We start from the raw sequence: 20,456 nt of genomic DNA on the forward strand, positions 1-20,456 counted from the left end.
TGACACTATTTTGGATATCTTGGGTTAAATAGCATAGGTTGCTAAAATTAATTTCCTCTGTAAGTTCCCATTTGTAAGTGTGGATACCGGAAAAATGTTAAATTATGTAGCTCACACTGTATTTCTTGGACTGTGCTGTTCTAGAACTCATCTAGAAAAATTCTAGAATCGCCTGGAAGGTGAAGACCCCAACTCTGGGACTTCCAGAACTTGCCCCCTGGATGCCCTGAAAATCACCTGAGCTCTGGCATCCTACAGTGGCCCCATTCAACGCGTGCAACCCCTTCCCGACTCGCTACTCATTGACTCCAAGATACGAGGGTCCTCGCTTTCCCTGCCCTCGCACCCCACTAATTGGCCTGGAACAGAAGATGGGTTAGAATGGACCAGAAGAAGGGCCCTTACTGGGCGACCCCAGACAGTGCCACACCCCTCTCTGGGCCTCAGTTTCCCACGTGGACAAGACATCTGTGTCCCCAAGTGCTCCCTCCCTCATCCCTCACCAACTCTGACCATCTGTGACTTCCTGCCCACACCCAGCTGGAGGGAGAGGGGCTGACCTGGCAGCTGGCTGGGAAGGGGGGCCCAGAGATGTCCCCAATTGCCCTCAGCCACCCCTTAGCTCCTGGGCAAGGGGCCAGGGTGCCAACTGTAGCCCTGCCACACAGGGTGGCCGCCACAGGTGCAATGTGATGCCTTCCGCTTCTGAGGGCCTCTCAGAGGGCTGGGCCATGCCTGTGTGGACAAGGGCACCCGCACGGGCTGCCTCGGCACCCTGGCACTGGCATGTGCGGACAAGTCACCCAGACGCACATGCAGGGGCGGCCGCAGAGGGAAGGACCTGCTTACCAAGAGCTCCCATGTCTGAGCACTCGCCATGTGCTAAAAAGCCTGCTTTCTCATAGATGCTATCTGAATTCCCATCGCTGGATACTCCCTATGCTGATTTTGCAAATGCAAAAATAGAAGCACAGAGATGGGCACTAACTTGTCAAAGGCTGCCCAGCAGGCCAGAGGGCAGAGCTGGGCCTAAAACCACAGTAATGATGATGATAATGGTCACGATAATAATTACTATTATATTACCATCACTGATACTACATTTATGAATTACTTATTATTACATTTATGCATATGGAAAGCATCACTACTTATTAATTATTATAAACAACAACAAGTAATATTTTAAATTGTGGTACAATAGCAGTAACATAAAATTGACCATTTTAACCATTTGTAAGTGCACAGTTCCGTGGCATCAAGCCCGCTCGTATGCCCCTAACTTCCCAACACTGCACCGCTTCCCTCATGGGCTCCGGGCCTGCTGTGTTAGCAGTACCTCACCTGTTAGTCCTTCTTGGCCACTAACTGTGAGCCCAGAGGCCTCCCGCCATCACTATAAATACACTGTCAGCTGGCATCTGGGCCTCAACCCGTGCAGCCACCTTCCCTGCAGACAGACAGCTGGCACACCTGGATGCCTGGCCCTGGGAAAATCCAGGCTGCCAGGAGCCCCTCACCCCTCAGCCACGCAGACATCTGGAGAGGCGATGTGGCCCGGCTTCCAGCAGGAGCCCATCCCGGGTCATAGGTGCCCCTGTGGGTTCACTGGGTGGGCAGAACGAGGCTCAGAGTCTTAGAGCAAAACTGAGTTCTCCCCATTGCCTCAGGCGGCTGGCTGGGCAGAGTTTCCAGAAAGGGGCCGAGCACTTATTCAGTGCCTCCTGTATGCTTTTTCAGGATCACTGACTCTGATCCTTCAGTGCAGTGGACGCAGTTCGTATTCACCCCATTTACAGATGGGAAAACTGAAGCTCAGAAAGGGGGATGTACCTCACATAGTATGCAGCAAGCATGGACACGGATCGTGTCCGTTATACAAAGAAGTAGGCGCCCTCATGAGCCCTCCCATCCACCCTTTGTCTCCCCAGCACAGCACCCACTGCTGGGACGAAGATTAATGGAGGACCAGAAGACCCTCAGTGAGGGCCCAACTTGCTTCTTTCTGTGGCTCACAAGGCCCCACCTTGCTGCCTTCGTCCTCCCCCAACCCTAGATCAGAGAGGGCAGGACTTTGCCCCAAGTCACACAGCATGCCAGGGGCAGAGTTGTGGCTGACCCAGGCCCCCTCACTCCAGGCAGAGGTCCTTTCCCGTCATCCGAGCCCAGGGTGCCCTTTATGGAGACCATGACACCCAGGCTTGGGCACAGCAGGCACTTTAATATGAGGTCTGGCAGTTAAGTTCGTGAACTTTGTTGCTAACCTTTTTTGGTATCGGGATTATTCATTATGAATTTGTACCAACTGGACAGTTAACCAAGTTCACTATTAGGAAGTGCTGAAAAGGCTGCATGAAAAAGTTAGACAACATGAACTTTTCGCCAACAATTCATGGCTCTTGCATCACAACAATGCACCAGCTCACACGGCACCGTCTGTGAGGGAGTTTTTAGCCTGTAAACAAGTAACTGTATTGAAACACCCTCCCTACTCATCTGATCTGGCCCCCAATGATTTCTTTCTTTACCCGAAGATAAAGGCAATATTGAAAGGAAGACATTTTGATGACATTCAGGACATCAAGGGTAATACGAGGACAGCTCTGATGGCCATTCCAGAAAAAGAGTTCCAAAATTGCTTTGAAGGGTGGCATTGGTGCATAGCTTCCCAAGAGGAGTACCTGGAAGGTGACCGTAGTGATATTCAACAATGAGGTATGTAGCACTTTTTCCAGGATGAGTTCACAAACCTAATTTTCTGACCTCGTATGGTTCACCCCTCTTCATTCATTTATTCACTGTGTACTCAGGGCCTGCCCTTATTATCATCTGTACAACTGGGAGTGTGTGGGTACCACCTGATAACCTCAAAAGTGTTTTTTAGTTGTTTTCCTTGCAGGGGTTTTCAGGACTCAGGATCCATGAGTTCTAAATCTATTCTGCCTCTTAGGAGCTGTGTGACCTTGAGCAAGTGCCTGACTGTCTCTGGGCCTCTGTTTCCTTATCGGAAACATGGGAGGTCCCTCCCTCCCAGAGTGGTGGAAAGAATTAAACCACTTGAGATGTGGGATGGGCTCAGAACCGGCCACACAGCAGGCACTCAGTATGTGTTGACAATTACTAGTATCTCTGTCATTATTGCTTCCCAGTTTCATCCAGAAGGGGTTAAGGGGGACCCCTCATTTTCAACTGCCCCCTTCCCTGGGGCACCCTGGGCAGCCCCTCTCCACTGCAAGCTTCCCAGGCTGGTCCCTGCCCACAGCACTGTCCCAGGAAGTTGGCACCGCACAAGGCGGGAACAGGAGGCCAGCCCACGGCAGCGTCAGCAAATGGGCACCAGCTGGGCTGGCGGCTGGGGAGGGCTGGCAGCTGCCTGGAGCGGGCAGGCCTGACAGCCCCTCCCCCGTCTGCCCCTGGCACCGAGCCCGCCAGCCTCAGGTTTCTTAGGCCTTCAGAGGGGGCGGGGAGGTCTGGCTGGGCTCCGGGGCTGGGCAGTCGGCTTCCCTCTCTGGGCCGTTTCCACCCTGCTCCTTCCCAAATGCAAGGCAGGTTGAGGAATGCCAGATTCACCTGCAGCCTCTTGGCCATTCCATGCCCAGGGCCTTTGCACTGGATGTGCCCCTGCCTGCTGCACTCTCATGCGACCCCTCCAGGCTTCCCCACCTCCGGCAGGCCTCATCCTCCCCGTCTAGAATGCGTCCTGCCCCTCTGCAGACCCCTCCCCTGCTTTGTTGCCCTAACATCACGTTATTAATTTAACTGAGAATTGTCAGCTTCCCCATCCCCTGCTCAGGTACACATGGCCACCAATTTCCCGCCCCAAAGTACATGCATTTAGCAGGCAGCCCTCAGTGTCCCAAGGGGAGGCTCACGTCACCCCCTCATTACAATCACCCCAGCTGTCCCCTAGCCTGGCCCCAGGGAACACACTGCGTTCAGTCCAGGAACCAGGCTCCTATGGCCACAGTGGCACCAGATGGACACATGGGGCAGCCAGATTAGGCCCCAGGAGGTGCTCTGGGCTCTAACAGCCCCAATGCTGAAGGGACATTCTCATGGCTTGTCCCCACCCCTACACTCCCCAAAATAAACCCAAGGAGGCTTGGGATTCCCCTTTGGGGCATGGCCCCACCAGTCCACCTGACACCCTTAGGAGAGGTGGGGAGAGAGGGGGGAGCGGGCCTTGTCCAAGGACAAGGAAAGACTGAGCGAAACAAGGAAGGCATGTGCGGTGCCTGTGAGTCTCTCTGTGTTTCTGTCTGCGTGTGTGTGTGTGTGTGTGTGTGTGTCCCTTCATTGCTACGAGGCCCCACTCCTGACACTGGAGGTGGTACTTGCTTTTAGCTGGATGGTGGGTGCCCCCCAATACCTACCCTGTGCCGCTCGAGGTCAGCTGAGGCCCATCGCCATCCACCCATCAATTCCATGGCCTCCCTGCAGGGCTGAGTAAAGTGGATGCTGTGCTCTGGCCTACGCTGGGACCTCATCCGGCCCTGGGACCCACAAGGTGGGAGCAGGGAGGTGGTGGCCAGTGTTCTCTGCCATTAAACTGACACCTGCCTGGCCAAGAACAGACTTAACTCTGGCCCAGAATGAGGTCCTGGGATAAATGTCGGGGCGCTGGGGCTCAGTAGGGGGATCCTAGAGGGTGGCCTCGGCCTGGGACCCTGGATGAGACCTTGACTGGTGGAAGCCTAGAACACAGACCCGGCCTGGAGGTGGTCAAGCCATGATGCCTGCCTGCCCACATTGCAAACCATGATTTCCCTCCATCCCTTTCCATCATTGAGCATGGAAGGCTAGGGAAGGGGGCGATGTTCGTGACAGAAGCTGCTTACATCCAAATCCCATTTCTGCCCTCTCTTAGCTGCGCAGGACAGGTCCCTTTTTTGGGCCTCTGTTTCCTCATCTGTGAAATGGCTACAACAACAATTCCTGCCTCATAGGGCTGCTGTAAGAATGGAAAAGAACTGCTAAGCCCTCAGGAAAAAATGCCTGTCAGAGAGAAAGCAGAGCTAGGAGTTGGGGGGACTGAAGTATAAGTAGGAGTTTTCCATATAGGAAAACCATCCCAGGCAGAGGGAACAGCAGGGGCAAAGGCCTGGAGGTGGAAAAGCATAATCAGAATGAGGCTGTACCATAACCATCCATGGAGTCCTAACCCTGTGCTTGGCACTTGTCTTCAACTCCAAAACGGTGGTTTGTTGAGCATTGACCACGAGTACCCAACGCTCCAACAGGCAGCTAATTGTGAGCTTCCTATTTTATAGACAAGGAAACAAAGCAGAGAGGGTAAGTGACTTGCCCCAGATCACCCAGCAGCAGGCAGCTAAGCTGGGGCTGGAATCGCCCCACACCCGACCCTCCCAGCCAGCTGGGGCTGGGTCAGCTGCGGCCAGTGTGAGCAGGGATTCCCCTGGGATGAAGGAGCCGGCTGGAAGCAGGGGAGGGTGCAGCGTTGACCTTCCCTGGCCCTCATTCAAGGAGGCTGACCAGACTGGCCAGCAAAGGCGTAGCAGCCAGGCTTGAAGGTGTCTAGGGAGGCTGGAGGCCTGGCCTGCCTGCTGAGCCCAGGGGGGAAGGGGGCTGGCTGGGGGAGGGGAGGCGCCTGGAGATTGTGCTGACGCCAGCAGAAAACTCGCTTCAAAATTTTATCAGCTCTGCACGGAGGAGGTGGGGGCAGGGTTGGGCATGGAGGGTGGCTGCGGAGGGGGAGACCTGGACCTGCAGGGTAATGAGCCAAGGCTGCTCCTGCGCCCTGTCCCCAGCCTGAGACTGTCACCTGGTCCACCCCTCTGACTCCACGCCGCCTGAACACGGCTTCACTGCAGGCTCCAGTGGGCTTGTTGCTAATTGGTGGGGGCAGGGGAAGGGGCAGACTAGGTCAAGGTCAAAAAATCAAGGTCAAGACTGGGAAACTGCCTGGCTCTCCTTCCCACACATCCTGAAGACCTGGAGCTCCACGGCCTCATCTAATCCTTATACCCCATACCTAGGAGTCCGCACGGTCGTTATCCCTATTGTACAGAGGGGGAAACTGAGGCACAGAACAGTGATATGTCCAAAGTCACACAGGAGATGCATATGGAACACAGACATACCGACAGGAAGCAGTGGCCCTTTGACCACCAGCACCCGTGACCTCGAGAGGCTAGACCACTCATCCAGCCTCCACGTCTCCACCTAAGCTTCTGACCACCTGGCATACCCCACTCCAGTCCTACCCAGCCATCCTGCAGAGCTCAGCTCAGCCACACCTCTTCTTCTAGGAAGCTGCCATAGAATTCCCCACTCTCGCAAACCCTGCAAGTTTCAACCTTAGGCATTTGACCACAGAACCAGGAAACACCCAGCTGGAAGGGCTGGAGCAGGGGGACGCTGGGGACCAGAGAGGGTGGTGACCTAACCAAAGTCACACAGCACCCCAGCTTTCCACTTGTGGCACAAATGTGTGCCCCGTCAGGACTGTGCTGGAGCTCTGAGAGTCAATCAACCAGTGTTCACAGCACACAACCCCAGAACTCTCCCAACTTTTTCTGGAAAGATCAGACTGTCTGTCTCCCATCAGTCAGTCTCTTGTCCCCATCCCTGCTCCTGACCAGGCCGTATCTTGCCCCTCAGACCTTCTGGGATAGGGTCTCATCTGAGACCTCAAGAGCCTGCCAGCCCCCCTCAGACATTAAGATCAGCCCCTGCCTCTACCTTCAGACCCCCAGGACACACCTGCTTCCCCCCTCAGACTCTCCTTGAACCATATCTCTTTCCCTTAGACCTTCACAGAGCATGAGCCTGGCCACTTGGACCTCAGTGTAAGCTCATTTACCCCTCAGACCTTCCCATTGCATCTGCCTCCCCTCTTTAGGGCGTGTGGGCTCCCTCCTCCTTCAGACCTCGCCTGGGTCTGCCTCCCCCCAGCCAAAGACCTTGCAACAGCCCGCCAACCGCCGGGACCTCTCATGGGTCCCCGTCCACCTTCGGAGGCCAGTGCCCCCCATCGCCCCCTAGGGCCCCGGTCCACGCATAGTCAGCTCACCTCGTTCACGCACGAAGTAGGCCAGGTAGAGGTCTAGCTCCTTGACGGCCACGCCAATGTGGTGCGGCTGCACGCAGAGCACTGGGTGGCCGCACTGCGCCGCCTTGACCAGGCGCTCGCCGTCAGTGCTCTCTAGCGGGATGCCCTTGAAGAGGATGACCATGACCAGGTCCAGCCTCCACACCTTGTCGGCCTGGCGCAGGCAGTCAATCCGCCGCATCTTGCCCTTCTGGTCGGGGTTGGAGAGCACGCAGCCCGGCGCCTTCTTGCCGGTGATGGCCAGCACGAAGTCCTCGCGGCACTCAGGCCGGATGTCCTTGCGCAGCTTGGCCAGCAGCCGCGACGCCCACTTCTGCTTCACCTCAGCCTTCTCACCCAGAAGCTCGTCCTTCACCGCCCGCTCCTCGTCCTTGGACATCCGCTTCTCGTGCTTCTTGAAGTACTTACGCTTCCGCGCCTGCAGGTTGAACCAGGTGTAGGCGAAGGCGCGCACGTGAGGCAGCAGCGCCTCGATGAACGGGTGGAACTCATCCTGTGGGTGGGAGAGGCCCTAGGTCAGGAAGCGCTGGGAGCCAGGGACCCACTGTCCGGCCCAGAAGACTTGAGGCCTGGGGATCTCCAGGTAAACCCACTAAGCGGGGAGGGCCAAGCAAATGTGGGCAGGGAGCCACTGCAGACCCCTCCACCTACTGGGGACAACTGAAGGGACCCAGCAGAAGTTCACAGAGAACAGTAAAGAACCCATTGCCCAGATGGGGAAACTGAGGCTTGGACTAGGTGGGACTAGTCCAAGCATTGAGGACCATCTTGAACCCCAACGTATAAACAAGCTGAGGGTTCCAGGTGGAGGCTGTTGGGGACCCACAGCACAGATGGGAAAAGTGGGGTTGGGATAATAGGATGTCCTGGATCCATTCTTTGCCTTCTAGAAGCAAACCCCAGTTTGAAAGTACCATAAAGAACCAGATAGTGAATACTTTAGTCTCTGTTGCCACTCTACCCTGTAGCGCAACATTCACCATAGCTGAGATGCGAAGGACAGGCACGGCGGTATTCCAATAAAACTTCACCGACAGAAACAGAGGGTGGCCATTGGGCTCCTGGCTGTACTGTGAGCTCTAATGTTAAGAGCAGGGCTGAGTACACAGTGGATGCTCAATAACTGCAGGAGAAACCAGGTTCCTTCCTCAGACCCACTGCTCCACAGAGGAAGCAGATACTAGATGGGGGGCGGGGGTCCAGGGCTGCCTCTACTGGCCCTTGGCATTGATGGAAAAAATGAGGACAAGGGACCATTCCTAAAGACCACATGTACAGACAAGACTGGCTGAGGCCCACAGGCCAAGACTAGTGACACCTGGATGTCAGGGGCGGAGGGGTGGAGTCTCCTGCACAGACCCACTGCAGGGGCCAGGAAAACTGAGGCCCAAGGAGACATGCGGTCAGAATGCACTAGAGACAGGGGAGTTCAACCGTGGAGGTTCAGAGCTGGTATATGGGGGCCAGTTCACCCTACCCTGTCCCTCACAGACCCATTCCACTGCTCTGGACCCTTGGTTTGCTTTCTAGATGGATGTGGCTGGGCTCGATCCTACCTCCAGTTGGCCTGTGGAAGACTGAGACCTGGCTAGAGCTGTGACTTCAACATCCACCTCCCATCAGGCCTAATTGGTGTTGCTGGGCCCACACCATTCATTTTATAGACAAGAAAACTGAGGCCCCAAGAGTGGACCCCGGCATGAGGGGCTGGAACTGGACCCCACACCCATCTGACTTCCCTCATGAAAGCAGCAGCTCCAGTCGGGCCCCTCGGCGAGCCACATGGGAGACCCTCACCCCCTTCCATGGAAGTGAGAGGGTTATGTCATTCTCTCCATTTTCCAGCAAGGGAAACTGTCTGCAGAACATCCGGGACCGGGTTTCTCAACCTCAAAGAGCAAGACATTCAAGGAGAAAGGGAGACAGAAGAAAGCCATCAGTCCCACCTCCCCGCTCTTGTCTGGGCTGGGCTGCGCTTCTTGAATAAGGTGATATCTCTTCCTGGCTTATGAACCCCATTATCCACCCAGCTCTCAAAAGGCTGGATTACGCTATTACTGTTGTTATTGATGTTGTTATTTTGGTTGCCTGCAATCTGCCAGGGGGCAGGAAAAGGCCCAAAGCTCCACTATCTATCGTGTGATGGGCAAACTGAGTCTAAGAAGGGGTGGAGACCTGGTGCAGGTCCCCCAGAGTCTCAGGGCCTGTGTAAGGATAAGAACCCAGGCCCCCACCCCCACGAAGGCCACTGAGCCCCTCTCAGAGCAGCCTGCTCTCCACAAAGCTGAGGTCTCTGGGACAGAGATAAAACAGCTGCTCTGGACCCTTGGTTTGCTTTCTAGATGGATGTGGCTGGGCTCCATCCTACCTCCCGGCCTGGACACTCACAGTACCCACCACCCGTGCACCCTCCCTGCTCTGTGCTCCATCTCCCCTTGGGCCACCTCTGGCCATGGGGTGCTGGGGGGAGGGGGATGACCTCAGATTTCACCTATTACTGAGGCTCTGAAAATAGCCTCCTGCCCTCACCAGGGTGGGGTGGGACGGGGCTCAGCTTGTGCGCCCAACTCCTCACTCCAATGCCCCCGAAGCGTGAGTCACTGGAACAGCTGTGGCACGCACTGGACTTTGGGGCCCTTTTCCGCTGCCCCCCCCACCTCCGCCCCGCTGACCTGCTGAGGCAGAGGGAGAACAGAGGGGGCCCATTCCCTGCCAGTCCCTGTCCACCTGAGTTGCCTGTCCTGTGGCACTTGACATGCCAGCCCCAGAGATGGAGAACCACTCGCCCAGGGTCACACAGCCGGTCAGCAGAATTGGGACCAGAGCCCAGGTCGTCTGGCTGGAGAAGCCAGGGTCAGGGAATCAATAGAGGCACAGGTTGCTGCCCCCATGGAGGGGATGCCAGGGTGGCCAGAGGCCAGGACAATGGTGTGGACGTTGGGCCGTGGCTGCCACCCAAGTTCTGGTGATTACTGCGGCTCTGATAAAAGGAAATTAGGAAGGGACAGCTGGGGTGTCAGCCAGCAGGGGCGGGCGACCACCCCCAGATTCCTCCTCTCCTTGAACCCCTTCCTCTCTTGAGTACCTCCCCACTTCTGAGCTCCTCTCCCTCAATTCCTTTTCTTGGTCTGGGCTCCTCCTCTGTGAGCCTCCACCCCTCTTCCAGCTCCTCCCCTCTCTGAGCCCCCCTCCCCCTCTGATCTCTACCCCTTCTCTGGGCCCTCTCTGGAGAAAGATGCCAGGGAGGCGGGCAGGGGTGGGAGCCCACGTCACCAGTGACCCCAAGCTGGTCCTGGAGAAAGGAAGACAAACAGTCCGTAACTGGGTCATGGACCTGCTGCTCCATCCTCCCTCATCCTCCCAGGGAGGTCAGGCCAGGTGAAAGGCAGGTCTGTCACTCTCTTTGTCCCAGAAGACCTATAACAACCAAGGCCTCTTCCCCAGGCACTGCCCAATGCCCTTACTGGTTGACTGGGCAAAGGAGACAGCAAGGAAATGCAGAGAATCCTCCTGAACTCCTACACATCCCTCAAAGCCCTATCACCAGTATTCCTTCAGGTAGCCTTTCCTGCTCTCCTCAGGGTTCTCCTAGACCTAGCCTGGACCACACCAGCTCTCGCTCCTTCCCCAACCCTGAGGCCCAGGGCTGAGGTACTCATTGCAAAGCAGACCTTGTGAGGGAATGAGGCTGGGTGACATCAGCCTCCATTTTCACCTTTTGTATGACCCAGGAACAAATAACTGCTCCACTTTGGGCTCCAGTTTCTCATTCTGTACAATGGGCAGGAAGGGACATTGCAGCCTGTTGGGGGTTGCAGGCTTGTCTATTGCCCTGGTAATCAGAGTTGTGGTGGGAGGGGGAGCAAGGCCAGGCCTTTCCCAGAAACCCCACTTGACCCACTAAGCCTTTGTGGCTAAAAAGGGCAGCAGTAGTTGGGTCCAAGCCCTTGCGGGGCCCTATGGATTGGACAGTTGTGCACTGGGCTGTGCCCCACACTGGACTTCCCTGTGGCCCTCCCACTCTGACAGTCCAGGACAGCAAATCAGGACATGAAACTCCATTTCTCACCCCGAAAGTGTTCCGGGAAGGATTCTCTCTCCTTCCTTCTCTAAGCGATTCAACAAACATTGCGGGTCTTTCTTATCTACCTCTCAAGAACTTATCCAAAACTCCTATGCATCCTTCAAAGCTCTGGCTGCAATGTCGTCTCCTCCAGGTTAAATGGCAAACAGCAGAGCTCATATGCGAACACAGAGCCATCTGGTACCAGTCTTCGGGTCCTAACCTAGCGTCACTCCTCCCCCGCAAGCTCAGAGCATCAGAGCTTATGAACAGCTCTTATCTAATGAGGGAAAGAGTCATTCAGTTGTCCAATAAACATGTACTGTCTACCGTGTGCCAGGTGCATGGACAGTCCTGGGGACCCAGCAGTGATCTGGGCTCAGCCCTTACCTGGATCCTGATCTGGGACAGAATGGACATTAAACAAGCCAACAAGGATGCAATAAAACGTCAGACTGAACAAAGTGGTTTGGAGAAATTTAAAGGACTTTGAGGGGGGCAGGGAATCCCTTGGGGGTTGTCTTTTAGCAGGGAGTGGTAAGGGAAGATTTCTTTTGACCTGAAAGATTATAATCAGAGTAGCAGCTTTCCAAGTAGAGAAAACAGCACGTGCAGAGGTTTGGAGGCAGGACTGTGCCTAACGTTATATGGGAACAGGGAGGAGGCTGGTGGAGCTGCCGCAGAGTGAACGAGAGGGAGAGTGGAGGTGAAGGCAGAGAGGGGAGTGGACGCTGGTTCTGCAGAGCCTGATGGACCTTGGGGAAGAATTTGGGTAAACTGAGGCCAGAGAGTGAAAAACCCCTGCTAAACTGACCAGTGAGTCTGAGCCGTGGATCTCCTGACTTCCCTCTCTGTGCCTTGGTGTCCCAGGAAGAGGATGGGGGCTGAGCCCGAGGGCCAAGGTGTTAGAGAAAGACAAGGAGGAGGTCAGGCTTTTAGAGACTGAGCATTTATTATGCTCACTGTCCAGAGGGAAGATACTGAGGCACTGAGCGTTGAAGCCACCATCCCTGCAGCCAGGAAGGAGCAGAGCTGGGACCTGAACCCAGGTCCCTATGACCATGGACGCCCTGACTCCTTAACCCCTCTGCTGGGCCCCTTGAGCACAAGGTCTGGCTCCATTCTTGGGGCACCCCAACTATGCCCACTCTGCACCCTGCATGCTCTCTCTGAATTCTGTGTGGTTCCTTCCCTCTGCTCAGTTCCAGGCAATATACCATCTTCTCCTGAGGAGGCCCATGCCAGCCAAACTAGCAGCCTGGTCCTGCCCTGTCACCTTGCTCCTGCCCCTCCCCTCTCCTAGACTGCAACCCCCTAAGGAGACAGATTTGATCTGTTTTGTTCACCACTGTGTCCCCAGAATCCAGATCAATGAAGGAACAATCTCATCCTCTGCCTGTTGTCCCCATTCATGCACCCCCACTGACAAAGGCTGCTGGTAGCCACTTGGGTCTGGCCAAACTCAGGGAGACCCTGGACAGGGATGGGCCTCAAGGAAAGGCCAACAGAAAAACCCTTAAGGGTCAAAGCTCCATTTTCTGTGGGGGTCACTGCCATCCACTGTTATTTGGCACCTACTGTGTACCAGGCACTGTGCTAAGGGTGAAGCATCAGAGGAAGGCACAATTGTATTTGCATTGCGGGACATAAAGGGAGAGACTGAGGCTCAGAGACTCCCGCGCCTTCTCTCAGCTGGCAGAACCACCCATCTGTCCATTCATGCAACAAATATTTATGAGCACTGACTGTGTGCCAGGCCCTAGGTCCTGCACCTGGGAGCTGCCTGCCTCCCTGAATCCCCAGGCAGCCTGAGCTGAGGGTTACCATTTACTTCATTTCACGGGAGAAGGGGGCACGGGAGGCCTTGGTCACCCACCCAGAGTCACAAAACTGGAAAGAGGAGAACTCCATTCTGAGCCTCCTAAACAAGATTTGCATGCAGGTCTGAGGCCACCCTAGGTTTCTGTGTCCCCTCCCCCTTAGGGCACATCCAAGGCGGGGTGGGGCTGTGTCCTCATAGGTATGGTGTCAGGTATGGTCACATGCACGTGGTGGTATGCAGTTCAGGCCTGTGGGAGCCCCTGCACTGCAGACCTCTGGTTGACAGGCACCCAGGTGCATTAAAGTGGGCAGGGGCTGCATGGAGCAGAAGGCACTGGACATGGCGGCTTTCCCATCCATTTGTCGTGAGACAGGGAGGGAGGCTCAGGCACAGCGAGAGAAGAAAGAGACATAAGAGGGAGAGTGAGACAGAGAGAGGGAAAGGGAGGGGGGGGGAGGGAGATCTTGCTAAGCGCTAGAGCGAGAGAGAGAGAGAGAGAGAGAGAGAGAGAGCGAGATAGAGAGAGAGCGATAACGCTGACATCGTCCAGAATCCCAGCTTCGTGATTTACAAGGCGCCGGTCCTGGCGCTGAGGCACCTCCACCGCCGAAAAGGGAGGGGGGAAGAGACAGAGAGACACCGACGCGGAGAGAGACCAGGGAGAGGACCTGTTTGTGTTGCCTTTTACAAGATCCAATCGGAGGCATCAGACCCCAGGTGAGGGGCACACAGGGAGTGCCCACCTGACCAGGCCTGGCCAGCCAGCCCGGTGAGAAGTAGCCCCAACCCTCGGCCTCACCAGCCATGCTGTACTGGCCCCTCTCCCAGCCCAGAGGTGCTGGGGGAACCCAGACCCACAGAGCCCACACCAGGCCTAGACTTCACTGCCTTCGGCCTCCCCCCTACACCTGGCTCATAGAAGGTGCTTAATAAAATCTATTAAATAAAAGTCGGGGGCCCTCTCCCAATCTCAGTCTCCCCCCTGGAGAAATGGCAGTAAAAAGAGTGCCTCCCTGAGAAGGATCGAGATGAAGGAATGAAGGAAAGAATGAATGAATGAGGGAGGGGGCCCTGGCGGCAGGGCTGGCCATGGCCCCAGGGAATCCTGGGCACTGCAGCCAAGAGGGATTTGGCCCCAAACCCGGAATAACTAACGTGGCGGTGGCGGCGGGGCGGGAGGGAGGCAAGGAGGGAGGCCCAGAGCGGGGCAAGCGCAGGGAGGCTGGCCTTCCCGCCTGCAGGATTTATGGAAGTAACGGCTGCTCCACACAGTTCCTCTTAAGAGTAAAAGTGAAAAAGCGCTTGAGTCACTACCATTGAAACAGGGACAGGGCTCCCAGAATCCTCCAGGACTGCCCCAGCCGCTGCTGCCCCCCTTTGGTGGACAGGGCCCGGGGGAGGGGGGGTACAGGGTGGGCTGGCACCGGAGCCACTGGGCCCCTTCTTCCCCCAGCTGGTCTCAGCTCCTAGAAAGATCGGGGTCAGATCAGCTAAAAGGGAGCTATTTTAGGCTGGACTCAGGTTGTAAAATTAGTCGGGTCAAAGGGGGAGATGGAGGCCCAGAGACAGAGAGACACAGGGAGAGACAGGTGGGGTAAGGAGAGAGACACAGAGAGACAAAGAGAGGGGAAAAAGACAGTGAGAAACGGAGATGGAGAGATCTGGAGAGAGAGAAACAGAGACAGAAGAGATAGACGAAGTGACAGAGAGACAGAGGCAGAGAGAGAAAGGAAAAGACAGAGATGAAGAGATAGACAGAGATGAAGATAGAGAAATGCGGTGGGGACAGATTAGGGAGACTGAGCCTGCCAGCCAGGGGTGGGGGTCCTGCAGGGGCAATCAGGGTGCTCCCAGATCCCCCACTGGAGACCCCAGACCACGCTGGGGCTGAGGACTACACTGAGGTTACAGGGGGAGGCAGCCTGAGAAGGGTTCAGGGGCTCTCCTCCATGGTGGGGGCCATGTGTGGAATAAACAGAGGAGGAGGAGCCCCTTCATTTGGGCTGCTCCCTTCCCACCCCAGGAGGAGCGCTTGGATCTCTCTGCTTGTCTCTGTCTCCTTGTCCCCACATCCCTTGTACCCAGCAACCTCTGATTTTTGTGATTTTATGTTTCTCACCGTGAGACGCCTAGCTGATCCTTGCCCTGCTCCTGGGGAAAGCCAGGCCCAGTGAGTGTCCAAGTTCACTGGCAACTCCAGGGCTCTGGTTCTCCCTGCCACCCCCTCTCGGCAACGTGGATGGAGGCCTGTCTCCTGAGGCGTCCTGATGGGGGAATTCCAGGGCGCAGTGACAAAAGGCGGCCTTCCAATCTGCTTGCCTGGAATAGCCTTCCTTTGCCTGGCCCCCCGTGGGGCTCTTGGAGCTAAAGAGCGCGGGAAGGGCGGAGGGGGTGGGGGCACCCAGAGCCACCCAGGCCACCCACCCCCCTAAGCCCAGAGACTGGGAAGCCCAAGGTCACGCGGCAACTGGACTAGAACCCTAGTTGTTATTGGGGAGCTTCAGGACGACTGGGAGACAGAAGTGGGCCAGCGATAATGCTTTGAGAGACTCCCCAAAAGTTGCTCACAGGGGGAAGCGAAGGCCTGGAGAGGGGCAGGGACTTGCCCAAGGTCACCCAGGAGATCATGGGTAGGAGAATCCTTAGACGCCCCCGGCCCCAAGCACCAGCCCTCACTGTGTCTGCTGGGAGACAGGAACTCCCAAGTGGGGGCCGGAGGAGGCCAATGACAAAAAGCAGAGGTTGGCAGTCCCTGATACTCCCCACTCAGTGCTCCTCGGGACACCCAGGACTGTACTTTGTAGGCCATGCTGCCCCTCTCTCCAGAACCTGCCTTAGTCTCATATCATCTCAGAGCAGACTGAGGCTGGAATCCCACTGACCTAGACACACAAGGACGTGGGGTGGGAGGGCAGGGCTGGACGATAGAACGAGAAGACCTGGGGGGTGGTCCGGGAGGGAGCTGGGGAGTCCCCGGAGTGCCGTGCAGTCTGGGGGAGGGTCCACCCACCCCTCTCAGGTCATTGCATCAGAACTCAGCGGGGCAGCCTGGGAGCGCGGCCAGGGGTGAGAGGCTACGGGAGGGGGCAGGGGCAGGTGCCGGCGGGCCAGGGCGTACGCAGCGCCGCAGTGCCTGCCAGACCCCGGAGCGCCGGCCTCCCGACTCCTCCCGGCTGCCGGCGACTCAATAATCCCCAAATCGATGCGGCGAAAACATCGGGGCGGTGGGGGTTGGCGTGGACGGGGAGACCAAGCCGGGACGTCGAACACCCCCTCCCCCCACCGCTGGCGCCTCCAAGTTCGCGCGCCCCCTCCCCCTCCACGCACACGTGGGCCAATAATGGGGGGAAGGCGGCCTGGGCTGGCATGGTAGGGCGCAACCTTGGTGGGGGGAATCCGGGGAATACATCAGAGGGGTGCCCTCCTCAAGAGTGCTGGGGAGTCCAGGGAGCCAGGACCCCCTCAATTACTCTTAGAGGGAGGCCCGGGTCCAGGAACACGGTTCACGCAGAGCCCTGTCTTTGGGAGCACTCCCCAGACCTTCCTGGGTGAGCGGGGGAGCGCGTCCTGCATGGGGGTGGCGAACCTGCAGTGGGAGCCCCACGTCTGGGAGGGGGAGAGGTCCCGGGCGTCCCTTGGGGGGGCCGCGGAGCTGGAGTCCCGGGTGAGGGTCCCAGGTGTAAGGGAGGGTCTCCGGGCCCAGCCCACCCCCTACCGGCCCCTGGCCAGTATTGGGGCATCCCGGCCAGCTGGGCGGGAGGGACGCGCGCCTTTTTCGTCCCGCCTCCTCGGGCTTCCAAACTCCCGGGCCGGGATGCGGGGGGCGCGGGGCCGTGGCGCGGGGGGCGCAGACGGGGGGCGTACCTGAGTCAGGCAGAGCGGGGACGAATACATCCCGGGCGCGGCGGGAGGCGCAGGGCCGGCCGGAGCGGGCGCGCTGAACTTACTGAGTCATTTTTCCACCCCCCCCCCCCCCCGCGGCCGCGGCCGGCGCGCGCTCCTCGCCGCCTCCTCCCTTGGTCTCCCTCCCTCCTCCCTCCCGCTCTCTCCCTCCCTCTCTTCTCTCTCTCTCTCTCCCTCTCTCTCTCTCTCCCTTTCCTGTCCCCCCCCACCTCTTCTTTCCCTCTCCCCTCCTCCGTCTCTGTGTCTCTGTCTCTCCTCCCTCTGGCAACCTCCCCTTTCTCCCCCCAATTTCTCTCCCCTCCCACTCGAACCTCCCACTTCACAACATCCAACTTTCAAAGAAACGAGGGAAAAAAAGAGCGCGAGCGAGGAAGGAGAGCCGCTCCCCCCCAGGCCTCACGAACCCCATTATTGCTATTATTACGAATTTCAAGCCGCCCAGGTCCTGGCCAACGGATAGGGGCCCGCGGCCTCGAGCGCTCGGACCCCAGAGGTTCCTCCAAGACCTCCCGCCCAAGTCAAGTGGGGAGGGGGCGCTGGGCTGTTGTTGCTGGACATTTAGGGGACGGAGGTGGATATTTAAGACTCCCCCCCAACCCACCCCGAGCTGGCCGGGAAGTTGGAGAAACGAGCCAAGGGGATGGGGGGGAGGGAAAGAATGAAGCAGTGACGTGTGCAGAGGCCCGGCCCGAGCGCGCGGCTTTCCCCTTAAAGATGTACATCCCGGGGTGCATGGCAGGAGAGGAGGGTCCCCCACACTCTTTTCCCCTCCTCCTCTGAGGGTCAGACAGGGGCTGCAGTGCCCGGGCTGAGGGGCTTGGCTATAACTGCACCCCCGTTGGCCAGAGGGACCCCAGCTAACCCAGGAGCCTCCAGGAATCAGCTCTTTCCTCCTCCGCCAGCACCAAAAGGGAACTGAGGGGTGGCTTTGGCCTCCCCTATATGTCTCCCCATTACCCCAGCAGGAAGATGACCAGAAAGAACCTCAGGCTGGCCAGATAAACCTGTTCCCAGGTGTCCAGTGATTCCTACTCACCCCAACCTTGTGCCCATTTCACAGATACGCTGATATTCTCCTGTGTTACAGGGGAGGAAACTGAGGCACAGTGAATGGCTAGGAACCAGGCCATCAGCCCCTGCAGCCCAAAGTCAAGCGCCATTGTTCTCTGTGTAGAATAACTAAACACAGACCTGCCCTCCCCCAGTCTGAGCCCCCAGGACATCTGATGATCATGACCAAATCCTCACCCAGTTTACTCCCTGAATCCTCCTATCCTGGCTCAGAGGCTGCTGCAGCTCTCCTTCCCACCTCACAGACTAGGGTGACCTGGACCCTCGCTTCTGTCCCTTGGTGTCCTGCTCTGTAAAGTGCCCACCCATATGGGGTCAGTCGGCATAAGGATAATGTCACTTAGCAGGGTCTTGACTTTCTACCAAATGTACACGGAGGCATTCTTAGAAAGCTTGGCCATTTTGACTAGTCTCTCTGGGTATCCTGAGGCCAATGACACCTTGTTACCAACTTGGGGCAGCTGCCCCACGCCCAAGGGTATGAAAGATGCCAGCAACGCTGATATTCTCCTGTGTTGCAGGGGAGGAAACTGAGGCCCAGAGAATGGAGGCCACTAGCCCAGCGTCCCAGGGCCGGACTAGGAGGGAGCAGGATTCATACACAGCACGTATTCCCGAGTCCTCGAGCTCCTCACTGCATGTAGCTGATGCTTATTCAGACAGCGCTTAGCACATCATGCGCACTTCACAGATGTTTTAAAAAAAAAACCCATTGTGCGGCTGCGGTAGGTACTTCAAACCCCAGGATAAATGGGGAGGCAAGTGCTAGGAACCCAAATACCAACATAAAGCAGTATTTTATTATTTTTAAAATGCCATGAACACAGAGGGCACATCCTCAATTCACAGACATTTAAAAATTAAAGTGGATTCCCGAGAATCCCCCTCAGACTGGCCCCCCCACTGCCTGCAACCTTCACGGGCCAGTTGAGGTTCCTTTCCAAGGTAAAGTTTGGAGACCAATGACTGCTCCTCTTGGAACCTCAGTTTCCACATCTGTGAAACAGCAACATAGGACGCATCTCGGAAGACTGGGGAGATCCGAGAACTTGAGACAATGTGTGTGACGACTGTATTAATATTATTAGTCATGGCAGACGGTAGAACCTTCTGCAAGTTCACTAACAGAAGTGTGTGTGTGTGTGTGTGTGTCAAATCTCCCACAGTTCAGGAGGCTCCTGCAGTGCACATAGTAGGTCTGCAGCAGGGCAGTTGTGGTGCACAGTTGTAGCCTAGGTCTGTATCTTCTCCAACCAGCAGCTTAACATCCCTGTGCCTCAGCTTCCTCCTCTGTGAACCGGATTGTGGATAAACCAGCTTAGAACAGTGCCTGAATGCAGCGGTTTCTTAGCAAAGCAACTGGTAGATGCAGACCTATGTGTGAGGGCCGGGAAGGGGGTAGTTCCTGGCACTTTGGAGCACAGTTTAGCTCATTCGTTAAAAAGCAGAAGTGCACACTCCCTAGAATTCCCTCTTAGGCTTCTCTGTGACTTGTCCCAGATACAGATGCACAGGAGTGTTGACTGCCACCCTGTAACACTAATGCCAACAACTTGGAACCAGCCATCATGTCCCTCTGTGGGAGGCCAGTTTGGCAGTGCCAGCGTGGGCACAGGTTGGAATACTATGCAGTTTCTTAAAAGAACAAGGGGCTCCCACATGGAGACGTCTCCAAGAGACATGCTGGGGAAAGCGAGGTCTGGACCAGATTCCTCCTCCCACTTGATGCCAGGAGCACCCCCCCACCTCATCATGACAACCACAAATGTCCCCAGACATCGCCCAGTGTCCCCTGGGGGCAGAACCACATCCAGTTGAGAAACCCTGCTGTAGCACAAGATCTCATTTGGAATTTTAAAAAATATACATGTACCCTTTATAAGAATATATGCGTATTCTTTACAAGAATAGACATATATCCAAAGACATATATCCTCTACAAGAATATACAAATATCCTTTTAAGAACATACACGTATCTTTTCAAGAATATGTAAGTATCATTTACAAGAATATACACGTATCCTTTACAATAATGTGCATCTGTTCCACCTTCAGTTGCTCAGACAAAGCTGCACAACACAGGACCTCTCTGGATTGGGGTCCCACCGGGGTAGGGGTGGCTTGTGTAGTTAAAAAGTAAACTTTGAAAGAGCGGAATTCACAGAGCAGCTCAGGTAGGGATGACAGGAGCCTGCGTGGTAACGCCACAGCTGCCACACCCAGAGAACAGAGGACAGGCCTGGGGCCAGGCCTTGTGAATACTTGGTCCTGATGGTGACATTTCTCCTCAGCCCTCAAAGGGGGTCCTGTGTGTTCCCATTTTGCAGATGAGAAACTGAGGCTCTAGAAGGGCATGTTCAGGTCCTCGGTCATGAGAAGTAAAGGTGGGATGTGACTCTAGGGCTGGCACAGACACAGACACACATACAACACACCACAGAGTCACAGATTCACACAGACATACACAAACATGCTACACAGGCCCAGATTTTCACACACACAGACTCAGATACAGACAGATCC

The 20,456-nt window shown here is 56.3% G+C and overlaps 1 protein-coding gene across 5 annotated transcripts in view; it reads right to left on the bottom strand.

Moving 5' to 3' along the window:
• The window catches only part of NFIC (nuclear factor I C), a 67,323-nt gene that overhangs the window by 44,097 nt on the left and 2,770 nt on the right, over positions 1–20,456 (bottom strand). For 3 of the 5 annotated variants that reach the window (XM_033134708.1, XM_033134706.1, XM_033134703.1), the window contains exons 1-2: positions 16,822–16,965; positions 7,034–7,565 (exon numbers count right to left, since the gene is read on the bottom strand). In XM_033134708.1, the coding sequence (XP_032990599.1) occupies positions 7,034–7,565; positions 16,822–16,851 (562 nt within the window). In that variant the 5' untranslated portion in view covers positions 16,852–16,965. Of the gene's footprint in view, positions 1–7,033; positions 7,566–16,821; positions 16,966–20,456 lie in introns of those variants that run through there. The other 2 variants (XM_033134707.1, XM_033134705.1) reach the window with 1 other exon arrangement.

This window comes from Rhinolophus ferrumequinum, chromosome 18 (assembly GCF_004115265.2).
Source record: "Rhinolophus ferrumequinum isolate MPI-CBG mRhiFer1 chromosome 18, mRhiFer1_v1.p, whole genome shotgun sequence".
Taxonomy (NCBI): Eukaryota; Metazoa; Chordata; class Mammalia; order Chiroptera; family Rhinolophidae; genus Rhinolophus; species Rhinolophus ferrumequinum.